Raw genomic sequence first — 23,808 nt, 5'->3', positions numbered from 1 at the left:
GGGCTGCCTGAATGCACATGAGAATCCTATGGTACATTAAAACAGTGATTCTCAAAGTGGAGTCCGTGTCAGAGTGCTGCATCATGAAAAGGTACATATCTACAGATCTGGACCATTTACGCAGATAAAACAATCTTATTGTGTCCATTACTCCCACCCACTTTAGCTTTAGGCCAATAGAAACTCCAATCTAACAATTAGTATTTAAAATTGTGTCGACCTAAAGTGTAGAAAAATCTTTAAATGTCTTTCAAAGAAACTAAGTGTTCCCTAAAGAGGGCTGTGACATCGATTAAACTGCAGTTTAAAAATCTGAATGGATAATAGCTTTAAAGAGCAGAGCTTCTGCTATGTGGGCTTCAATATCATTTTAAGTCTCTGCTTTTATAGGACTGACTTATCATGTAGGTTTCAGGTGAACACACACATGTTAAGAATGAACAATCACCACATTGAAGACGTCTCACCGTGTTCTGGCCGGTGCGCCTGCCTCTGAGGACTCAGCTGCTGTGACTGCATGTTGGTGTTTAGTCCGCTCCAGGTGCTCCATGTAGCTGTGGATCATCTGGAAGGTACGCAGCACACAGAGAGTCGGGGGAATTAGCTGATATTGATGACGGTTACATTTTTGTACAATCATTTTGCAATCTGGATGGTACACACTGGTGTTAATCCACCACTGAATTATATGTATTTGACTCTCCAAAGAGCCGATACTTCTAAAAAGGGATTCAGGAAACAAAACTAAATGTTGCTACCAAACTACGCTATATTTGATTGTAACTCCTGCCATCTTTAACAGTCACTCACATGAAGTAGACTGTGTCCAGACACAGCTGTGACAGTTAGACTGTGTAGCAACAGTGTGTAGGTGACAGCTTCTCTATTCAACATTATTCAGATCAGCAGTTTGCTGCTGAGGCCTGAGAGCATCTGTTAGTGATGCATACTGTATAACAGACCACAGCGGACCAACGGCTTAGCAGACACATACTTCATGTTTGGATACTTCATGTTTTAATCATCTTCAACTAGCCCCACTCCATTCCACACCAGACATTCAAATGTGTTCTCTCTTCAACCTTTTATTCGTCATGTTTCCATTCAATTGTCAAGCGAATTTTAAGCAAACTTTTGAAATGCCGTGAAAAAAATAAATGCCTATTAGGTGCATTTCCATCAACTGGTTTGGAGCGCGTAAACAAGGCTGCATACTTTGGCCAGAGGTTAGCAGTGTAGGCTACGCTTCACGCATGGCTGTAATCTGCCAGAAACAGAGTAGAAGACAAAGTTCTGGTTGCGAACTGGAAAAAATGAAACAGGGATCTGTTTAAATCAAGAAAGTTTTGATTGTTCTTTCATGTCAGTTGGTATTGGAGATGTTTCATGCCGTCCGGGGACAAGGCCGATATAGATATATATCAAGAAGACACAGACAGCTGATCAGTCATGTGAGTTTAATGTTGGCTACATCAGAACTTATTCTGCAAAGGAGTTTCCCATAATCCATTTAGCGCATCAACTCCTTTTTGGCAAAGACAAAAAATTAAGCAAGCGTAAAGATTAAGGAGGTTTAATCAGATGTTGCAGTCTCCATACAGGTTTTCAAATCAATACTTCAAAAAATCTAAAATGCGCATAAACATATGTGAATGGGAACACGGCTACCGTCACTCCATTTTGTTCACTTATTACTGCATTTCATCTGGACTTCAAAAAAAGAGCAGTGAACCACCTTGTTGACTAAACAGACGGGCATACCTCAGTGTGTCTCTGGTGAAGGGTGTTATACTCCTTCTTGAGCTCCACTTCTCTCTCGTCCAACCTGCCAACTGGAGGACAAAAGAGAGACATTTATTTAAAGCACACATGATAAAAGAAGGCACAGGATCGCAGCGAGATTCACTGACAAAACGGCAATTGTTCTTATAGGAACTGACTAATATAAATACAGAAATGATTTGACAAATCATGGTCCAAACTGTTCAAACTGATTTTGTATGATTTAACTCTGTGGTTCTGGATGTGGTGGTAGAGCAGCAGCTGCAGTAACATGTCAGAGCCAGAGGAGGGCCACCGTGCCTCAACAAACCCCTCTGAAGCCACACCAAGCAGAGAGCCTCTCTGAATCATAGGCTCAGCTATGGAATCAAACTCATTAAAACAATCATCTTCAATCCAGTTTAAAATGTCAATCAAACACTCAACATCATCAACAGCTGAACAGCAATAATGATACAAACATTTAAAATCTATGCTAAATGACAGATCAGCTTCCTGGGTCTCTGATTACAGCGGTCTAAAAGGTTTCATTTGAATGTACTACGTATGTGGTTTGTAATGATAAAAGCAACCTCGGGGTGAAGAATGGAGGCGAATGTGGAGTTACCATCTACTCAAAAGGAAAAAAACAACAGGTCATAAACAATCCACCTGTCTCTACAGAGCCACCATCAGCCTCAGTTGTAGTCCATTGTCCATCTCAGATCCCAGCCAAACTAAATGTTGTCTAACAAAAGGTCGACTTAATCCGTAAAAGTGAGAGTTACAACTCATTCTCAGGACCCTTCATACTTCATGCTTTGCAGCTCAGTTTTTAAGTCAGAAATAACCTTTTCTTTCTCTCTCTCGGGTGTTTAACGAGAACCAAGTACAGGATTTAGAGAAAAACACCTGAGCAATGAAGAGTTATAGTACAAACAGCAGCTGCAGAGAGTGACGTAAACTGTGATTCAGTGTGCTTATGAGAGGGCTGATAGAGGAACTAGTGGTTAAAGAGTGGAGCAGAAATAACCCAGGTCGCATACGGAGGTGTGTGGAGTAACAGGAAGTGGTCCTACAGGAAAGCCCCACACCAAAAGCCTGAATATGTATTAATTCATATATTTTCTGAGTTATTGATTGCTGTCGGGAAGTAATGAGAATTTCAACAAAAAATGTTTTTGAGGAATATTACCAACCCTAGCATTAATATGCTCATTTTCTATCTACTCCTCAATTAATTGTTAGGTCTGTAAAATGTCAGAAAATAGTGAAGAAATGACAATAATAACGTTCCAGAGCCTCAACAAATGTCTTGTTTTGGCCGACCAAATGTCCAAAAGACATTTAGGTTACTGTGACATATGACAAGCAGCTAATCCTCCTATTCTCCCGTATGTAATGAAATAGGAAAATGAAGATGACGGTGTGTTCAAATATGTCCCTGTGTGCGACTCAAAGACAGAAAAGAGGAAGTGTTGCATCGAAAGAAATAAAAAGACATTCGCTGAGAGCTCTCAATTTTCCCTTAGCGTGTAGGAGGCGTGCGTTACGGTACCGTGCTGGAAAAACAAGCAGTCACACACCGTCAACAGTGCAGTCATGCACACATCATGAGGTTGTTTCGTTTTTTTTTTTTTTTTTAAATGGTAAGACTAGCACGCTCTGGAGACTTCAGGAAGACTAAAGTCCGTCTTGGACAATTAAAAGTCTTTCCTAGCTCAGAGAAAGACAGAATGATCGCTCACTTTTTATAGTAATGTCTTAGACATTTAGCCGTTCCTTTGATTTAGAGACAGAATGCTACTAAAAAAGAAAAAATGTAGAAGGAAGTAAGAACTTTAGCTCCTTAAAATCCTCTTGTACTCCACACTAAACCTTTATGGGTTTGGAATATGATTGGTTTATTCTATTACAGCATATTTAGTAGACACGGCTGGCACTTATGGACTCTATTCAGTGGAGACATGGGAGTCACTCAGCCCTCCAGCACATCAGGCTAACAGTCACAAGACCTGCAAACTGTCCATGCTGCTCACAGGGTATCGTGTGTGTGTGTGTGTGTGTGTTGGACTTTCCAGTATAATAGTGGTAAAGTATAGTAGAAACCAGCGTCTGTGGACTTACTCTGATCTGCATAGTTTTTAGTTTTCAGCTCGAGCTGACGCGTGTGCGACTCCAACACCACCAGTCGACACTGGAGATCCTTTTTCTCGCCGTCCTGGGAGTCCTCCAAGGTGATGTACCTCTGCAGAAAGAGACAGGAAACGGAGGGAAGGAGAACACAGCATTTATTAAACCGAAGCGCCAGAATTCACACGAGGGCTGTTGAACTTGTGAAACTCCCAGTGAGGGACCGATGAGATGATTTTGTGTATAGCAGCAGCAGGAGACAGACATGTCAGCTCCTCTTAGCCAGTCTGACATCTGCTTCAGCTCCGAGTGTCCACAGTCGTCACCATCGATGACATCGAGCCCTTCCAGTGTGCGTGAAGTCGAGTTGGGGGTTGAAATGGAGATGTTATTGACTAAATTCGAAAATAGAGCATCTGTCCATTGTGAAAGTCATTTAAGCTCTCTGCACAACAGATGCACATCGCCAGCCTTCTCACCAAAACAGAAAAGGCCAACAGCTTGCTTGTGTGTGTGTGTGTGTGTGTGTGTGCAGACACAGTTTCATGGGCAAGTTAATAACAGTTGATATTAGCATCAAGGTTGTTTTTCCGATCTTCACAGCAGCTGTTTTTCTGAACCTCAGCCCTTCTCTCGGGGGATGTGGGACTCAGACCACTATGAGCGTCTATCAGGAGGAACTAGATGAACCATCTCACAGCACATTGGGTCCAAACTCACCGTTAAATCCAAATTGAATCCATATAATGACGGGTCAATCATTGCTCCCTGAAGCCAGTTTACACTTTGTTTGTGGACAGATTAGATCAGGTGAAACTTTATAGAGATCTGATAGAGAGCGGGTCTTTGAAGGGACAAATATCTAAAGAAAGTGAAGAAAAACTAGAACAAAAGTAAATGCAGACATTAACCTGACAGCAACACATCACTGGCACTGTGCTATATTACACAATCCTTTTGTGCAGGTGATGAAGATGAAGGTGAGGTGACCGGAGAAGTTGTGTGACAGTCGCCATGGTGACTCCTCTGCTCCAGTGAGCTCTGATACTCATCAGCTGTTTACAGTCTGTCCGTGTTCAGTATGCTGAATCTGTCACTTTGGAATATGAACCATGACTGAAGAAATAAAGTCGTGTTCACCGCAGCAATTTAACTCACAATCGTCCTTGGTGGATATCTGCACAGTACTGGAAGATTTTTAAAAACGAATAACGCTCTGTTCTGTGTTTCTTTAACGCTACTGTATTTTACGGATGATGATCATTCCATCAGCTGACCACAAGTGTCGGTACTTCAGTCTCTCCTCTGCGCTCCGGGGTGCGGACAGCGCTGATGAAATATCAAGCGAAGTTTGATTTGAGGTTTGAGTTGGTTTACATCTTTAACAGTTGAAATGACGCTTCTAACGTTTCATTTCTACATGGGTCATAGATTCCGTGCGGGTGCGCACATTCTCCCGTTTCTGCGTACGCCTCTTTCAGGGCTCCTTTTGTGCGTACGCAACGGTTATTAATGGGACCCCAGGTCTGTAGATCATGTTGAGTCATCCAGTCAGTAGGAGGCACATTTTGATTTAGGGGCGAACTGTCCCTTTAACATTCAAACTGTTCAGACGAGTAAATGTGAATGGCCAAGGAATACTGAATTCTAAAAATAAGAATTAAACGTGTTTCTGTTGCTCTCTTGTTTGGTTGGTACTCTTATTGGGAGCTCATCTATTGATGCCTCAGCTGATGGCGGAGTCAGGTGTCTGATGGCAGGCCTGTAAACATGCAGTCTTGTGATGCGGGCCCTGGGCAGGGGATGGATATCATCTGCAAGGAGATGAGGATCACCTGAGCTCCCCGATACAAAAAGCCTCTTCATACGCACGTCCCATTAGGACTGGAGGTGTCTACCAAAGGCGGTTCTTCAAACTGCTTATGTGAACTCTAAGACACCACGTTGCTTTCGATTCTTTTTTAACACAATTCAGTCGTTGATGGGCCAAGATGTTTTTCTCCGCCTTTGGGCTTTTATATGAATAGATTGTGCCTCATTGTGAATTTTAGTTAGTTAGGGGGTGAGGAGATTATTTGGGTCTTGAGGGAGAAAGATTTACGGGGGCCCAGTGGGGCCTGGGAGCATCTCGAGTGCTGAGGTATTGGTAATAATGCAGCATTTCCCATGTAAATCTACTAAGAGCATTAGCATAGACTACAGACAGGAGGGGGTGCCCCCTAATCTGCTACTAGACAGAACTACAACTCAAACAGTTACTGAACTTAGTTTGATCCTTAGAAGGATTTGATGAAAGAAGCAGGAATCTCCTCAGATTTACATCAATTAACACCATTAAAGAGTAGCACACTGCATGGGTGGCGCATGCTGACATGTAACGAAACCCGATTGTATCAACACATTCTTTGAGAACAACTCCCAACATCTTCCTCGTTCCTGCTGCTCATCATATGACAACGCTCCAGAGAATGAGTGTTCCAGCGTTTTAACATGCACTCTTCCCCCTACACTGCATGTATAATGCTCCCTTTGTCCCCGAGTGCCTGCCTGCCTGCCAGCCCCACACACACACACACACACACACACACACACACACACACACACACCTCAAGCACAAGTGCGTGCGCACCCACTCAGACAGGGCTCCACTGTATTGGCACTCAATTGACAGAGTCAAATCAACTCCTTCATGCGTTTTTGGCTGTGGGTTGATAACAGAGCATCTCGGACAACACGGGTCAGTGAGGCCTTAGGCCCGCCCACCCCAAAAATATATATTGATGATGTTTAGCAGGTATAATGTTTACCATGTTAGCATGCTAACATTGGCATATTAGCACTAAAGTACAGCTGACGAGAGGACAGAAGTCAGGGGGATCACCAACATCAGTAAGATTCATCAACTGGGGAACATGAATGTCTGTACCAAACTACATGGCTATCCAGGAGTACCTGAGATATTTGATTCTGGATCAAAGTGATGTGGCAACAGACTTCACACCGCTCAAAACCTCATGTTTCTGTTTCTAATCTTTCACCCACAATTTTACTGATGTCATATGAGGCTATGCTACAGTGTGCAACTCATGTGTACTACTAATGTCATGTTAATGGTCCATCATGATCAATCAGCTGGCATTATATGCTAGTAGGCTGTGGTTGTTTGCAGGTCGGCAGACAACCCTGAGAGGGCAAAAGAACTGAGGGAAGTGCGGTTTCTCCCCAAGAATTTCCTGCCTTGCCTTTTCCTCTCCTCCGCTGAGACAAACTACTACGAGGAGGTATTCCTCCGGGCTCGCAGCAGAGAAAAGCAGGATTTGGCTCGTACAATGAGTTTGTTTGGTAAGATTAATGTGCCTCTTTGCTTCAAGAGTGGTTTGTCACCCAAATGGGCTTAGCTTAGTAACAGTCTGTAAGTAGCTGCTTTGGTGTTGTTTGGAGGACGCTTTGCATTCAAACAGTCTTGAGTGTGTGCTGGATTAAGTGACAGTTTAGCCGTGTGAAATGCAACTGGTATCAACACAGCTGTCTGAGTGGCTGAGGGATTATGAAATGAGGGAGATGTGGAAAGGCGGGGCAAGGTTGTGTGTATGTCTCTACATGTCGGTGCGCACACAGACTTGCATTGACCTTCACCTGTTTAAGTTCATACTGGCAATATTAATTATACCTTGCCATTTAGCTATCTAGGACTGACAAAACAGTGATACAACCGTTTATCACATTCTGTCAAATAACATTTTTTGTTATTTTCAGTAAACGCCAAATATCTGGTAGTTCGTTCCTGACAAATCCTCTAACGTGCAATGTCAACTTTTCATAGACTAGAATATAAGAAGTGGACGTAGTCACTGCGACGTTAATTATTGGTTTGTGGACTACGTTTTCGTTTCATTTTTTGCAACCAGAAGTGACACGAGAGGGTGGAGCTAAGTACAACCGGACGCTGGATAAGACATTTTTAGGCAAACAAATATGATACAATAATATTTTAATGAACTGAAAACACTCAGTGAAAGGGTTAAAGTTCTAAGACGAAAACACAGACAACTCCCAGACCTGACAACACCGTGGTAGAGACCTGTCAATCACAAGGTAGCCCCGCCCTAAAGCATACCCTGCTTTATGGTCTGTTTGACTCTAAATGGACCATCATTTACTAAATGAACACCATGCTGTATTGAAGAAGACTTCAAACTAGAGATTGAGACCATAAACTCATGTTTACAATGTTTACTGAGGTAATAAATCAAGAGAGAAGTAGAGTCATTTTCTCATAGACTTCTATACAACCAGAGTTGCCCCCTGCTGGACATTAGAGAGAATGCAGGTTCAAGGCACTTCAGCATTGGCTTCACTTTTCAAAGCAGAGGTTGCCGCCTGCAAGTTTCTGACCAGGGTTTAAGTGACTTTCATGCAGATGAACAGAAGAACCAGGTAGTATGCACAAGCAAAAGCACCGCTCTATAGATATGTTTCCATGCAATTGTCAATTCTCATTTGCTTCAATAAAGATAATTTTAAAAGTTTGACTTCCATGAATGAAAGCATTATCAAAATAACTAACATTCCCCTCATCCTTGGCATCAAATGCTTGCTCAGATTTTAAAGCTTGTTTACTTATTCATTGATCCGATATTTTCATCTTCATTATGACCTCTGTAGCCATAAAGGCCACATCCTGAGTTGTGATTGTTCAAGTTCCTAAACTGGAACAGAAGCTGACCTCTGACCTCTAGAGGATGTAGAGTCAGAGGGTGAGACCTAGGACCTCGTCCTGGCATGAGAATATTACTGATCACGCCAACAGGTTGGCTCGCTGGGTGAGGAACTAGTTCTTCAAGGCGTCTGGTATTTGACGCACAGTAGCGAGAGGGAACAAGACTGTATGTAAGCCCATAACATAGCAATGGAAAATCCCATGTGCACGAGTCTATCCAAAGCCTCAGCAACGTGTTACGACAAGACATAAATTATTAACACACCGCTTTGTGACCTGTTGGGCTCGTTACTCAACGTTGAACTGTCAAAAGTCAAATGTCAAAAACACGGAGAATACGGAGAGGCAAAACTCATATAAATGAATTAACAAATTAATTTGGGGTTTTTTTTTCTTCACAATAATAATAATTCACTAAAATATTTCCATAAGTTTTCCAGTCTAAATCATGTTGGCAACAGTTAATTCTGCTGGGATTAAAGGCGCAGGTGGTTGGTAAAATAATTGAGCAGATTATGTGGAAAACCCTGCAGTAGTTCAGGGTTATTAAAAATGCTTATATGAGGGGCTGCTTGTGTGCATAATGCCAAAACATGAGGAAGAGTGTGGGTGAGGATTAAGAGGAGAAATACGGTGAGTTTGAGCTTTAAAAGTGACAAAAACACACCTAAAATATTGAAAAATAGCCTTGAGGCAATATATCTACAATCCGTTCTGATTTAAAGGATAACAGGGCAATTATAAGTTATAGATTTTTATGTAGATATATTTTAGAATCTTGGATCTGAACTTCTGTTTAGTATGTTTTCAAGGTGCAGCTCACGTTTCGGTTTATATCATCTGGAGACCATGAGATTAGATCTGTGTTAAGCGTGTACTTCTTGAACTTGGAGTCGTGCTCACAGCATTGATCTTAAGCTGGAAAGAACAAACCATGCATTCAGCACTAGCACGACACAATACATTCAACATTCAAACAGCAGCTTTCTTGGTCACAGATTTGAACCTCGACTACAGCTGAAACCACAGGATGTTTTAGAGCCGCGTGTGTGAGACTAAGCGGAGAGAAGTGACTGCAGCAGCAAAGTACCAAAGCATACCACATTAAATGTTAAAAGGGAAGATCCACGTCATAAAGCAATTCATATTCAGCTTCATTTACAGTTATGTGTGATGGCAAAGTACAGGAACTACAGAGTCCATCATTGCCGGATGAAGGCAAAGGACTGGACTATGGTTACTACGTAACCATACGTAAACGTTTTGTAAAGATGAACATGTAGAATAGCCAGTAAAGGGTAAATGAATCTGCTTTCGAGGAGTCATTGTGGATGTCTTGGCTGTAATTCTTAAAAAGACTGTCGCCACTTCTAGTTTGGTTTGGTGTGCCTGGCTGAAATGGCAACAAAGGCTCTGTCACTTTATTTCAGACAGGTAACGGGAAAAGGTAATGACAGCGGGATGGAAAAAGTGCACGTGTGTGTACAGGAGCAAAGCTGGGAGATATGAGTGTGTGCTAACAGCACATAGCAGTGTGAATCTAACAGCTTTCATCTCGTCAGGCTGCCTGTTGTGGTGCATTCAGAGTCTAATACTGGATGACCGCTGTGGAACAGGAGACGGTGTATACAGCATCACCCAGACTTCCATACAGTGCAGTAGAACATCACCGGGACTACCACTGTGAATGTGTCACTGTCCAAACACAGACTAAGCTGTAGTGGTGAAGTATTGATGAGCGTGGCAATAAGTGAGTCATTTGGGTGGAAATCAAATGAGAGGATCACCAAGGTTCACATTTGAATGGGAGGCAGCAGAAATCAGACAAATCCCTGATTTGGTTTTGCATATATCTGAGGATGTGAGGCTACAGTGGTGCTGAACTGTGGGTCCAGGGACTGGCTGGTGTCCATGGTGGTGCGAACCTGAAGCTCAAGTACAGTATGTGCTTCAGATGTGATAACACTGTCAGCTGCTCTCTGGTACAGGGAACTAAAGAGTCCAACACATCAAGCTGTGTTTCTTTAAAACAAGGTTTAAAGTAGCTATTCCTTCAATTAGCCTCTGCCAAAATGACCGATAGTGGGCCGAGGCAAGTATCAACAACCACTTTTTAAGGTGCCTTCAAGCATGCCAGGAATGGTTGCTATATTTCATTAAAATTAATAATTGGTGCTTAATGAGAGATAATATGTGACGTTAGTCGATAAGCACCGCGTATTGCCAGATATTGGAATTGGGTTTAATCATACCAAAGTGCATAATACGAGCCTCTGATCCATAATCCCGGGTTATAAATGAGTTTGGCAGCTGCGTAGTGAGACCCACCTCCTCGGTGTGTTTCCTCAGCGCCTTCTCCCGCTCGTACTGGGTGACGAGCTGCTCGTTGTCCTCCCTCAGCAGCTCCAGCTCCACTTCGTGCTCCTGGTTGACAGCGAACACCGAGTCCAAGTTCTCCAGCACGGCGACGACCAGCGGCATCAGCTCCTTCACCACGTCCTCTCCGTATCGCTCGATGAGCCGCTCAAACTCTCGGTATATGGAGCCGGCCAGACCCGAGACCCGCTCGGACATCATGGTAGCGCTGCCCGAGTCGTCCTGATACAGGACTACGTCGTCCAGCTCCATTTTTCTTGCCTTCCACTTGCACTTCGTTCCCCAGCTAACGTTAATGAGCTAGCCGCAAGCTTCGGCCGGCCAAAGGCTGTCCACCTTGCTACTTTTAGTGCAACGAAACGGCGTTCCTAAAACATGGCTCGGACGGTGTGTACTGTGCAGAAGAGACAGTGTACTTAATAAAAAAGTCTGTATTCCGTGGTCGTCCGGACGGCTGACTTTATAAGCTCGCTAGCCTCGCAGCTAACAGGACTGAAAAGTCTTTACTTGGCTGCTGATTAGTTTCCCTGTGTCCAACAGATGAGCTCCTGCTGCTGCCTTCAAGGGCCGTCGGAAAGATTGCGATGAACGCGGTTAAACGACACAGAAAAGTAATAAACACTGTAGAAAGAACGTCGGGTTGTCGTTTATTTCAGAGGTTACCGGATATACAGAAGAAGAAAAAACAAAAGCTACAGCACCACGCTTTAGCGGATGAGTGTGAACACTGTCAGCCCGTTAGTGAATATTGTTTATTTCATGTGACCTCTTGCTCATACAGCTGTAGAGCTGCTTTTATGTGACGTTTAAGGGGCGGAGAAAAAACGTTTCAACAACGGATTAAAAGATATCCTGGTTAATTATGTAGCAGTATCTCTCATGGGTGGTATCTCTAACCCTAATAATTAAATGTCACACTTTTGTCACATTTATTTACCTCGCAAATTGATTTCAGTCGCTGGCTTACTACATATTTCCTTCTTGTCATTCTACAGCACAAACAATGTAGTTATATTGTTCCGCCACTTGATTTCTTACGTTCAAAGCGAAAAGTAGACATATTTTGCTGAGCCAACTTTGCTAATGTACAGACTATCTGCACTGGGATCTGAATAGTCAGAGTTTAGAATTGGGAGTGAACGAGGATCCCTTGAAGATGTCATGCGCTGGTGACGGGACGTCGCGGTTACGTCACATGCTAAACAGGGCCGATGAAGGATAGAGAGGAAAAACTGGAGCTAATCCTCAGTGATCCATTCATTGGAGACATTTCATAATTATTACAACCCCTTCCATTGGCTCGTATGGCTTCAAGCAAGAGATGAATCCCATTTTTAAGCCTTGTAAAATGTCCCTTAAAAATACATTTACTTGGTTCAACAGGTGGCTGTTGCTGAGAAACATAGAAGAAAAAAAAATCAAAGCATGTGCTTCGCAAGAGCTTTTATTTGCATCAAGGCGTCCATTGCAATTGATTGAGAATTTGGAATAGTTATACAGGCATCATTTGATTTAAACTTAAATAGCATACATTCCCTGAAACAATAAGTGATATCCATGGCAAGTAAACAGAATCCCACACAATGTACAATCTTTCTTACCCTTTACATCCATCTTTTTTTTGCAGTACACCATGCACTATTCAAACTGCATCGTACTGAAATGAAGAACATTAACTGTAAACACAATGCACTCGTCACTGCCATCTTCCGTAAAAGTAATTCTGTTGACTTATTTTTCTGTAATGCATAGGCACTGTTCACCCTGATGTTTCAAGACGATAAACACAAGACAGACTAACCACAGTTACTGCACGATGAAGACACAATGCTTTCAGTCCACATTGAGGTAAAAAAAGTTACCCCTGTATCCTCGCACCCTGGATCCCACTGCTCCTCAGTCATCCCCACAGATGAGGAAGACAGCCTCTGACACTTTGAGTGACTAGCCTCTAACCAGGCGGACGGCACTCACACAAACATAAAAATGTAGAACACTGACTGATTACAGTAAAACTGCAGCACTGTCAAATATACTATGGACAACGCACATTCAAAGATCATGGCATAAAGTTGCTCATGGAGTAACTCAGAGTTGAAGTAAAACAAATGGTTTGAATTAAACAATTAAAAGTGCAATTTAAGAAAAGTTCTTGCGCCCCGAAATGTTAACCGATCGTGGAGTCGGCCTCTGCGACGCCTTTCAGATGGCATTGTGCTGGTTGCCGTTTAAAGACGACGGGCAGAGGGAGAAGGGCCTGTCGCTGCTCAGACTCTTGAGTGCGTGCAGCACAGTGTCGGGTAGGTGATCTGCGAGCATCCTGGGACTGATCAAAATACTCCTGAACGCCATTTCAGTCGACCATTCGGCACGGTAGCGCACCTGGGAAAGACAGGATCTGGGGGGGGGGGGAGGAGATAAAGACGGATTATTGGTGGCAAATCCAACTCGCAATTCCTGTTTTCAAAGAGTCTAAGGCCTCTTTCCACCCAACATTGACACACATCTGGTGGTCTGGTAGAATGATGTGTTTGTATAGGTGTGGTGGCATTATCCTTGTGAAACACTCGTCGTTGAAGTGGCAAACCAAATACAATTACAGAAGAAGTGGTTGAAACGGAAGTGCTGAAAGAAGTTTAAGTGCGAGTGCTGGAAAAAAGTTGGCTTTACAAGGACACCTGCATTACCGAGAGTCACACAAACACTTCTACATCTGTACAAACCTCCGCGACGGCCCGTCCTCTGTGATGTGCAGAATGCGTCCGGGCAGGAAGAGAGGTAAGTGGGCGGCCGTACGGGCGGGCGAGTCATCCGACGCCAGGCTCTGATAGGATGATGAGTGCCGAATCATCAGCGACTCCTCCCCCAGCAGCGGCTGGCTCAGCTCCTCCTCCCTCCTGTTGTCCATCTCGGTGGGGAAGTCCTCCGGGTCTCCTCCGAAGAGCTCGTACCAACACCCCTGCAGCAGGATGCGGTACTGAAACACAGACGGGGGAAACATCTTTAGAGACTCGCACAGCCGCCGGCCCACCGTCATTGCTTCGATTGGTTCTTACCTTGGGCTTATTGCAGTTTGAAACTATTTTAAGAATCTTTCGCTTCAGATCCTCCATATTGGGAATGCTCAATCTGGAGAAAAATATGCACAGATTAAAAGAAGGAGGGGCTACTGCAAAGGCAAAACACAACTTTAACAAAAAAAAAAAAAAACTGAGCAAAAGGAGCGAGTGAGTTGCTCTCATTTTCTCCTTCTCTGTGGCTGTAATAACAGGGCAGAGCCAAATATAGCGTCTCCATCACACAGTAGTCTATAATAGTCTGTGCACCGCGGCACATTCATATTGGCCTTTCAAAGAGACGAGAGGCTGCAGTGCTGCTCACACAAAAACATATATTTAACCTTCAGTGATCCGCAGTAAATAACGTCACAATAAACCAAACTGCTGCAAGGATCAACACACAATATGTCTATATCATGCATTGTCACTTTGATTAAACAAAGTGTTCAAAAGGCTAAGAAGCATTAAGCATAATAAATGAAGCCATCAGTGTTACCTGGGAACCAGATCCTTTCCCAGCACCACTGACACCACAAAGTCTTTGGAGTAATCAGCCAACGCTTTACTGCAATTACAGGAAATACAGAACAGAACACATAGATTTGTCCAATCATCAAACATCATACTTAAAGTGAACATTTCATATTTCACTTCACTGATAATTTAACAATTTAAAAACACAGTGTTGATAAGCATGTCATCGTTATACATGTCTATGAACAAATGAAAAGAGGTCTATCCACAGCACAGTGTTCCTTACCTCAGGAGGCCCCCTGGTGGAGAGAATGAGTAGCACTGCAGGGTGGGGAAGGAATTGCGCAAGAGGATGGCCAGCAGTGAGGCCGTGCCGGCACCCAGACTGTGACCAGTGATGACCAGTTTATACTCCTAAAAAACACAGAAACACAATGCATACGTAGAGGATTATTCGTGATCCATTACTGATGCAAAAGCTGAAGTTATTTCTTGAAAATAAACGGTCAACAGACACAGGATGTACATAATGGAAGAGTGCTGTGTAGGACGTTTTTGAGGACGACATGCTGTGTGGTGTGTCTGTACCGTGTGAAATGTAGCTTTTAACCCCGGTTACACTTCTTACCGGTGCGATGGAGAAAGCCTGGTTCAGGATGCCGTCGTTGACCAGCTTCTTGTAGATGTAACTCGCCGCCTGGCACATGCCCTGCAGGGGAAAAAAGCAGCGTGAATCTCTCCTGAAACGCACACGCTACACAGGAAAAAGCTTCTCCGCTTAAAGACGGGTGAAGGGTGCCGGGTTTAGATGTGCATTCACCTTGTGAGCGTAGCAAGCTCCAGACACGCCTTCTATGGGCAGGTTCTCACATTCAGCAGACAGGTCTGTTAGGACATCCTGCAGGACAGACGCAGAGCGTCAGTAACAATAAACTGGAACACTGATTGGCCTCGCGTCAAAGGCTACATGGAGAGAACTTTTATTTTGGTTGTTGAATGAAAAGCTCTGATCAGAATCGATGTTGGGACAAATGTTTTCTTGTGGACGAATGAGAGCAGAAAAGATTCTAATATTTACCACAATAAACCTCTCTACGTTGATGTGTGTTGACTCTTATACACACACACACACACACACACACACACACACATCACTCCCTTACCACGCTTCTTTTTCTATTTCAAGCTCTATTCTAATTTAGAGGATTCGCTACATGTCATCAGTCTCCTTTAACACTATTCTATCAGTTACCCAAGCCCTCGGTACAAAAAGGGAAGTGATTGTGAACAGTGGGAGGAACTGGGAGGGAGGATAACGGCAAGAATTGCAAATGCACAGCTGTTGTTCAGAAGAAACTGAGAAAAATAATGGCATTCCTTTTTCATGCACACGAATGGAAAGAACCTCGTTTACGAGTCAGATTTGATGTGTACTACTAGAGGGAATGTGTGATGATAGAAGTCTATTTTCGTGGTCACCAAGTAAGGAGCAAATAAGAACATCAACCGTCTTTCACAAGAAGAGAATTAAAAATATAATATACAAGCAAACAATTGAAACAATTAAGTGTTTTCTATTATCTACAGAAAAAAAGTTCCAGCTCACCTTCAGTGACAGCGTTCCTCTCACAGCCACCAGAACAGCCTCCCTCTTATGATCCAGAGCCACGTAGAACGGGATCTCATAGATCTGCGACAAAGACAATACGGGAGTCACTGTGACTGTTGGGTGGGTGCTGACATCTAAAAAAAAAAAGTCTAAACTTTGAACACAGAGGAGTTTACCTAACAGGGGCAACTAGGGGGAAAGTCCTACCTGGTTGTGGAAGCTGACGTGGATGAAGTCTCTGTACTGCAACCCGGTGCTGTGCAGGATGGATGAGAAGTGACAGCCGAGGTGGTCGCCTCCCACGATGTCGTACTCGGCTGCGCGACTTCTGCAGCTGATGCACACAAGCACACGTTTGGATTTGAATCAAAATGTGATCAAGTTTTCTTCTCAGACTCTGAAATGGACTTGTAGGCCTATGGAGCCCGGGAGAGGCCTAAAGAAAATATACATATACTGTGGCCACAATTTATTAATTTGTGCACACAATATAAAAGAGTACATCTTACCAGTCTCCACTGAGTTTGCAGGGCCCAGAAAGGGGGTTGGAGTAAACGTACAAGGGCCAGCCGTAGGCTGCCGCGGCAAACCGCATGCAGTGAGCTGCTTTCCCCAACTCCGCCTCCAAATCTTCTCCCTTTAGAACGGTAGAAGACGAACAAGTGAGAACATTCTTGGCTGCTTTTAGGTCTCCTGTACCTACATGACCCACAGAGTTCTGTACTTACGATGGGAGAGGAAGGGCTGTGATCGACCACGACGTCCGGGTCCCTACTCTGCTCCATCTTATCCTGCTCCTGGTGCAGCAGGGCCAAACCAGCTGCTATGTCACTGGGGACCAGGTCTGTGTCCTGCATCACAAACACCAGGCCGGAATCAGCATCTCACAATTTGTTTTGCAAGCAGTATCACACACCACCACTAGACAGTTCTTGTATATTTCACACTTTGCTATAGTCTTTCTTGATGTATTATACTAAGTCCACTGACTTAATGCTTAATGCAGAGACACAGAGAGAGACACAGACAGACAGACAGACAGACTTACGGAGAAGAACCTGCTGAAGAGCTGCGATATGCTGGAGAAGGCTGCTCGGCGGCTTTCGTCCTGCGGCAGACAGCAGCACAGCAGCCGCAGCCGGCTCTCCCACACCTTGACGGCGAGGGAGCGAGCCGTGGAGAGGAACTGGGTGCTTTCGTTGCTCTGCAGGTCTCTCACTCCCAGCGGCTCCATGGCAGCGGGCGGAGGACGGGGGTTGCCCAGCGGGTCGAACACAAACACCACGCCCAACCCAGTGAACAGCAGGATGATCCAGCTGTTGTAAAACAGAGAAAAAAAAGATGCTGAATCAAAAAGCATCTTCGACAAATTACAAAATGATGAACTCGGGAACCCCCAAACGACCTACCTGGCAACCACTGCTGTGATGACGGCGCCCACCGTGGCAGGATCGCAGCCTTTGCTGTCATCGGACACCCAGACGGCTCCCAGACAGGCCCACACCAGCTCGGGGAAGTACAGGAGAGCTCGCAGGTACACCAGTGCAGGGATGGAGCGCCGTGGGCCAGGGTTTGTAATGGTACCTGGGAAACAATCGGCAAACGTAAATGTACCTGTGCTTTGCATCTGTTAAAAGATGATGCTCGACGGGCTGCAACACAGAGGAAGATTGCGATGTTGCAACGGGTGATGGGGTAAACTGATGGTTAGAATTGGTTATGTCAATGTTTCATCAGAGTGCACTTAAGCACGACGCAGGGGGTTTCTCCTTCCTTCCTTCCTTCCTTCCTTTGTACATTTGTGATTACGATAATTATGCCTTTCGCAAGTGTATAGCTGTGTTAGTATGAAGGATGGCACTTGTGCAAAGTTATGTGACTGCATTGTGATCCTGCAGATTCCACCCCTACAAAAAGGTTGTTCAGTCATCTTTACATTTTACGCTGACTGAATTTTAGAAAGGCAGGAGAGCCCATAAACAAACCGCAGCCGCTTTACCTTGGGCACTGACGTAGACAATCGCACACAGTGACAGGATGATGAGCGCCAGCACAACCAGCAGTCCGACCAGATAGCTGTGAAGGAATCCCCTCCCATTACAATCGAAATGGCCCTTGTGATAAGTGAACAGGACCATTGTGCAAATCCACCTGCGGAGGGGAAAAAAGTGTTAGAGAAGGACAAGAGCAGAGTCAATGAATGACATCATTATGCCGGACTAGCCGGACGTCAGTTGGCAAAACAAACCCTCAGAAAAATCAAAGCCATTCACACGGGTAGGGTAACCAACGTACCAGATTACACGGACGAACAGTTCAAAGAAACTGGGGAAAACCAGGTCGTCACTGGCGATCCCCCACCGCCGACCAAACACCACGATTCCAGGCATCTCGCGGGTAAACGAGCCCAAATATCCCACTGACGGTGGTGTACCTCTTCACCACTGTGAAGCGGATAGGGGTTTCTGCAACAATGACCACTTCAAGTAACGCATGACATCACCGGAAAAGCAGAAGCTAACCTTTTACACCGACTGGCAACGAACTTTGTCCATCGTTGTCACATCCTAACGTCAATTTCCTGCGTTACTTAATTAGCCAAAAATATCTGAGTCTAACGGTGTAAGATAGCGACACGTTAACGGTTAGATGGATGTACGTTAAAATGCATGTGTCGGCTAACGTTACCTAATTCAACATTACGCATAGCTTTAATAACATTAGGTAATGTCGCTAATGCGGCTAACGTCAGCTAGCAGAATCTAGCTAGCTGTAGCCTACCATTGCGTGACTAGATTAGCCACCTAGCTAAAAATACTTTAGAGCTATTCCGAGAATGATAGCTAATCCCGCGTGACAAACACTGCCTTTCTTTGGCTAGTAATATATCAACATAACGCTTTGAAGCTTGTGTCACAAATTAATCTCAGAGGTTTAAGTCACATAAAACGCAGCTAGGTGTAGAAAGCTGGTTTGTTTTGAAAATAAAAACAAGCAGGGTTCGTCCGGTAATGGTACCCTATTGCAACATAGACCACCGAACATATGGTTCCGGGTGTTTCTCCACTTTTCTAAAGCACCCAATAACAAAGCCCCCTCGTGGCAAATGTTGATGAGTTTTATACACTACTTTTGTGTAATATACTGCGATAAAGAAGAAGTATAAAGCTGAGAAAGAATTAACAAAATCCCACTAAAATATATCTCCTACTTCTATCGAGTGCTTGCACTTGAGACAGATAGCAGTCGACTCCATCGCGGATCCGCCCTCAGGTCGGCATATCCGCCGTACTGTCTCCACTCAGTTCGGCCATTGCGCACAGGATACGGGCCGCCCACGGATCGCGCACCATCAAACAGCGGACTCGCTGCGGACACAAGGCGGATCCGCACATCGAACGCACCCTTTTCCGCCCCATTTCAAATACTGCAGGCAGCAGACAGCCTACCATTAGGACCCAAGCAACAGGGGGCAATAAAAGGGGGTGGGAAGTTCACCTGGGCCTTTCCTCCTGTATGCAGACAAACCTGAGAGAGCAGCTCGAGGCCAGCCTTTGTTTGGTGACTGATTTGGTAAGCTCTCTTTCTTTCCTGTTTAAAATATGTTTAAAAGCATGATTTAAAGAGTGAAATTGTATAAACATGATGTATTCGTTTTAGGTCATATCATTAAATCAAAAGTGTGTGAGATAATGGTTACAAATGTGTTTTATCTGCTAGAGGGGACGGTGTCCGGTCTAGAGAGGTCGATAAATACGTTTACATTGCATGTTTGTGTAAAGCTTCCTTTTTGTATAATGTGTTTCTTTTTAGTTTTAAACAAATACGCTAGAGGAGCCGACCACTGTTTTCCTCATGCTTATTAGATTTAGTAGTTTATTTTGTTTGTAAACAAATCAATTGACTGGGCCATTTTCTGTTGTGGGGCTTTATGCTGTGATGAAGGGGGGCCACGTGGTAGAGTTGGCTTCTTGCATGTATATCGTATTGTGTTGTTTGAGTCACCGTAGCGTGCTGTGCGTAGGTACATTTAATTTGTTTGTGTGCGGTGGTTTAGTCATAATTTGCCTACTACATATTGTCAATCAAATCTATATTTTCTATATAGCAGTTCCAGTTTATTCTGGGTTTATTTAACGATTTACATGTTGGCAATGTAACAAATTTCCCCCTGGGGATGAATAAAGTATACATCTATCTATCTATGTCGTCCTCAGAGCTTTAACCTCGCTGCACTGTGAGAAGGCGGTAACGTGTAACAGATCCGTGATCCCTACAGACGGCCTGCAGTTCAGGTAAGAAACTTTAATACACACAGTAGTTTGAGGGAAATGTTTTCACAGCAACTTAAAGAGACATTTGAGAGGGAATTATAACCCGTTTAACTTGTTAACACTAGTAGTTGTAATGATTCTGCTTCCAGCTATAATGACGAGATTTGTTTGAATCCAGTGAAATACAATCGTATAGTGTATAGATTAGTATTGTGTGTTTTGGAAGAAAACGCACATTGCAAACAATGGTTGCAATCAGTTTTTTTTGTTTCTGAAATATTTCTTTTAGATAAAATGAATAGAAAGACGGGGCCCGTCTCCAGGTCCACCGTAACACGGAGGGCCCGTCAAAAAGTTGAAAGACTTTCAGAAATGAGGGATAACTGCTCAAATCTGACTGCCTTTCAACGGACACTAGAGAGGGAACACCAAGATGTCGGAGAGTTTTTTGAAGAAAGTCTAAATTGTACAGATGAGCCAACTTGTCGCGACGCTGCAACTGGAGTAGTCTTTCGTGAGGACGGGGGCATGGAAGTCAAACCTGGACCTGACTGGAAGATGTATGATGTCAGAGTAATTAAATCATGTGGTATGCTAATTCTCTTAATATTCTTATTCTAACAATTGGCAGTTTTAAACATATCAAAAATCATTTACCTTGTTATATAGGGGGAAACATTTTAATCACGTTGTTCCGTTTATAATTCTGTACATTCTTTTTCATACTGTTTATTTGACTTCAATTTTAGGTAATTGCTTGGAGACACGACATCGTTTGAAGAAATCTTGCAACACATCTGATCTACAGTCAGAAGAGTCAATTCAAATAAAGAGAGAGCCAAAGCAGATGTGAGTAAATGCATATACATTTTTCATTATTTTCTCCACCAACGTTTTTACCGTCGCTTTCAAAAAAGCGTCTGTCATCCAGTGTTATAGTATGACAAATGAGTATTATTTTTCTGACCCACTTTAGTCATATCTTCGGGGACTCTGATGATGATGATGATGACGACGATGAGAAGAAAAATCCTCCAAAAAAGAAAGCCAGAGGTCCAACCACTAGCAGCACAGTTGCCCCGCCTCCACCTCTTCCACTCTCTCCATCACCTCCACCTCTTCCACTCTCTCCATCACCTCCACCGTTGGAAAGTAGAAGACGAGCAGGAGAGCAAACGCCTTCTGCCAGCCAGGTGTACAGACCTACTTGGCGAGGGGGGCGGTGTGGATCAGACACCATTGTCTGCTCTGGTGAGCAATAACTCAAACGGCTATGAGATTCAAATTGAACCTTTTTAATAATTTCACTTTTAAAAACGTTAACGATAGTATATTACATGCAACACACGCACTGCCGCATTGAATCCAAGCGAATATGATGATTAGGTTTGCGTTACTGGAATTGTATTATTGAATATTTTAAAGTGAGTCAGTTTGAGCTAGAATGTAAGAAGAGATATTTAGTGATTCTTTGCAGTTTTCTTCGCATAACCTTTCATTGCTGCTTACAGTTAAAAAAAAAAAAAACTGTATCCTGTTTCCATATTTCTAGTGAAATCTGTCTCAATCACTTGTCCAAATAATTTTAAAACCTTATTCTAGTGTTGTTGTTTTTTTTTGGTTTTTTTTAACAGCTGCTGAAGCTCATATTATGAGCTTACTGGAGAACATGAAACACCAGCAAGACCTATTGATTACCAGAGTAAACTATCTCACCAACATGCTACACCCAACTGGCCAAGAAGTGGAAGTGGCCGACCCAGAACAGTTCCCGTTGAACTCACTGGAGGAAGTGGTACTTTTTGAGGACCGCCTTAAAGATCCCTTAAACTCTCAGCTGAAGAAGAGTGTGGTGAGTTTTTTTGTTTTTATTAAGCATCTCAATCAATCTTGATTTTAACTATTCTATATTATATGTAATTAACACTGGATAATACCCTGTTTGATGAAAATGTATTTTAAAAACCATTCTGTAAAGTATCGGATGTTAACAGTACTTTTTTGATCCATGTTAGATTTCTTCCCTGGCAACCATCGGAGGACATGACATCAAACATGTTACACGGAACATCCTTGCCCGCATGTTCAGTGATGATGTTGGGAAGAGAATCAACTGGAAAGGGGTAAATGGGAAAAAGTCCTTCAGCCAGATGGAGTCGAAGACTTTGCTCCTGCGTAAGTAACTAATATTTAATGAAAACAATTTGAAGTCACCCAGAGGTGTTCAAACTTACAAATTAGCACGTTTCCCTGATCTCCTTAAAGGTGCTAAATTCAATATTTGAAATGCAACTTAATTCTCTGCTCGGGTAGATATTACTTGACTATATCTTTACATAGATAATAGTATATTAACTCTGAATATAGCATAGCAAACCTTTTAAATGTCAGACAGCCACTAGCTTTTAGACTGCATGTCTGCTATATGTTGCACTGAGGCTTCATGAGATTTTGTGTGATTACAGATGCCGTCAGAAAGAATCATGTCTCGTGTGATGCCACAGATGATGAGATTCTGAAACACGCAATTAGGTGGTTCAACCTGGCAGCAGACAGGGGAAGCTCCAGGAGGCGTGTCACTGTCCGCATCCCCACTGAACAGGCCTAAACATGTGTTATACATGTGATGTTGTACATGTCATACATGTGATGTTATACAATCCTTGTAAATGGATTTCATTTAATAAAAAACTTTGATACTTTTCATGGTTACATTTATTTTTCATTCTATTCAGTAAATGGGCTGTAATGGCCTTTCTTTTTTTAAGATAATGTTTTGCCTTTTGTTAGATGGTTGGGATTAGAACCCAGGGAGCTGATGAAAGGACTGTTATTATTAGAGGATTTTATTGTTACTTGCAGAGTCCACTGTTGGATATAAATGCACCTGGGATTTTACACAAACTACGCATTTATGCTCTCCAGTGTAACTGTAGATTTTAAGTCTTGAATAAATTACACATATTATTAATAGAGCAATATAGATGTTGGTCAGCTTGATTTGAGATATTTATGTAGTTGGTTTTGAGTAAAGGATTCGCGTCATGAACTGGTCCAAATGAGCCCTTCGCTGTAACCAGTGAAAGAATATTAATTCAATATTAATCTTTCAGTGGTGTTGCACAATAGCAAGCTAGCTAGTATATTTTTCTTTCATTACAGTTTGCTGAAAAAATGTCTTCATGGTAGGCTACTGCTCATAAAATTAAATCTCCATTATTAATATCGTTAGTTCCGTGTTATATTTATCTTTATATTTCTAACTGTTGTAAAAGCCCATTTAAGGTTCCATGGTGTAATGGTTAGCACTCTGGACTCTGAATCCAGCGATCCGAGTTCAAATCTCGGTGGAACCTGTCTTTATGCTGTTTTTGCTCCACCACAAAGGTAAAGGCTGTGTCC

At 43.2% G+C, this 23,808-nt stretch overlaps 3 protein-coding genes and 1 non-coding gene across 13 annotated transcripts in view; 2 read left to right on the top strand and 2 right to left on the bottom strand.

The window, feature by feature from the left end:
* spag9b (sperm associated antigen 9b) overlaps window positions 1–11,763 on the bottom strand; it is a 32,747-nt gene extending 20,984 nt beyond the window's left edge. For 6 of the 8 annotated variants that reach the window (XM_031843150.1, XM_031843152.1, XM_031843153.1 and 3 more), the window contains exons 1-4: window positions 10,943–11,762; window positions 3,889–4,009; window positions 1,762–1,832; window positions 468–565 (exon numbers count right to left, since the gene is read on the bottom strand). In XM_031843150.1, the coding sequence (XP_031699010.1) occupies window positions 468–565; window positions 1,762–1,832; window positions 3,889–4,009; window positions 10,943–11,242 (590 nt within the window). In that variant the 5' untranslated portion in view covers window positions 11,243–11,762. Of the gene's footprint in view, window positions 1–467; window positions 566–1,761; window positions 1,833–3,888; window positions 4,010–10,942 lie in introns of all 8 variants that reach the window. The other 2 variants (XM_031843158.1, XM_031843155.1) reach the window with 1 other exon arrangement.
* Window positions 11,764–12,418: 655 nt separating this feature from the next.
* daglb (diacylglycerol lipase, beta) lies at window positions 12,419–19,196 on the bottom strand. The gene is made up of 15 exons (XM_031844006.1): window positions 18,428–19,196; window positions 18,132–18,283; window positions 17,542–17,716; window positions 17,181–17,448; window positions 16,861–16,983; window positions 16,642–16,769; window positions 16,340–16,466; window positions 16,130–16,213; window positions 15,344–15,421; window positions 15,152–15,232; window positions 14,810–14,937; window positions 14,546–14,614; window positions 14,047–14,119; window positions 13,714–13,967; window positions 12,419–13,388 (listed from the first exon to the last, which is right to left on the bottom strand). Exons 1-15 carry the CDS (start codon window positions 18,520–18,522, stop codon window positions 13,193–13,195), a joined length of 2,031 nt encoding a protein of 676 aa, XP_031699866.1. The 5' UTR covers window positions 18,523–19,196; the 3' UTR covers window positions 12,419–13,192.
* A 109-nt stretch (window positions 19,197–19,305) lies between these two features.
* LOC116381683 (uncharacterized) lies at window positions 19,306–23,454 on the top strand. 3 transcript variants are annotated; one of them, XM_031844009.1, is made up of 8 exons: window positions 19,306–19,705; window positions 20,350–20,427; window positions 20,879–20,995; window positions 21,156–21,255; window positions 21,383–21,657; window positions 22,041–22,258; window positions 22,422–22,581; window positions 22,872–23,454. In XM_031844009.1, exons 3-8 carry the CDS (start codon window positions 20,935–20,937, stop codon window positions 23,012–23,014), a joined length of 957 nt encoding a protein of 318 aa, XP_031699869.1. In that variant the 5' UTR covers window positions 19,306–19,705; window positions 20,350–20,427; window positions 20,879–20,934; the 3' UTR covers window positions 23,015–23,454. The 3 variants fall into 3 exon arrangements, with proteins under 3 accessions (XP_031699869.1, XP_031699867.1, XP_031699868.1); XM_031844007.1 differs by having other exon boundaries at window positions 20,696–20,995; XM_031844008.1 differs by lacking the exons at window positions 19,306–19,705; window positions 20,350–20,427 and having other exon boundaries at window positions 20,436–20,995.
* Window positions 23,455–23,690: 236 nt separating this feature from the next.
* trnaq-cug (transfer RNA glutamine (anticodon CUG)) lies at window positions 23,691–23,762 on the top strand. The gene has a single exon. It is a non-coding gene; the product is annotated as a tRNA-Gln (tRNA).
* Window positions 23,763–23,808: the final 46 nt, after the last annotated feature.

Source organism: Anarrhichthys ocellatus, unplaced genomic scaffold (genome assembly GCF_004355925.1).
Source record: "Anarrhichthys ocellatus isolate YVR2014 unplaced genomic scaffold, GSC_Weel_1.0 scaffold4, whole genome shotgun sequence".
Classification (NCBI taxonomy): Eukaryota; Metazoa; Chordata; class Actinopteri; order Perciformes; family Anarhichadidae; genus Anarrhichthys; species Anarrhichthys ocellatus.
Note: the sequence above shows the minus strand (reverse complement) of the source record. Positions and strands in the feature narration are given on the sequence as shown.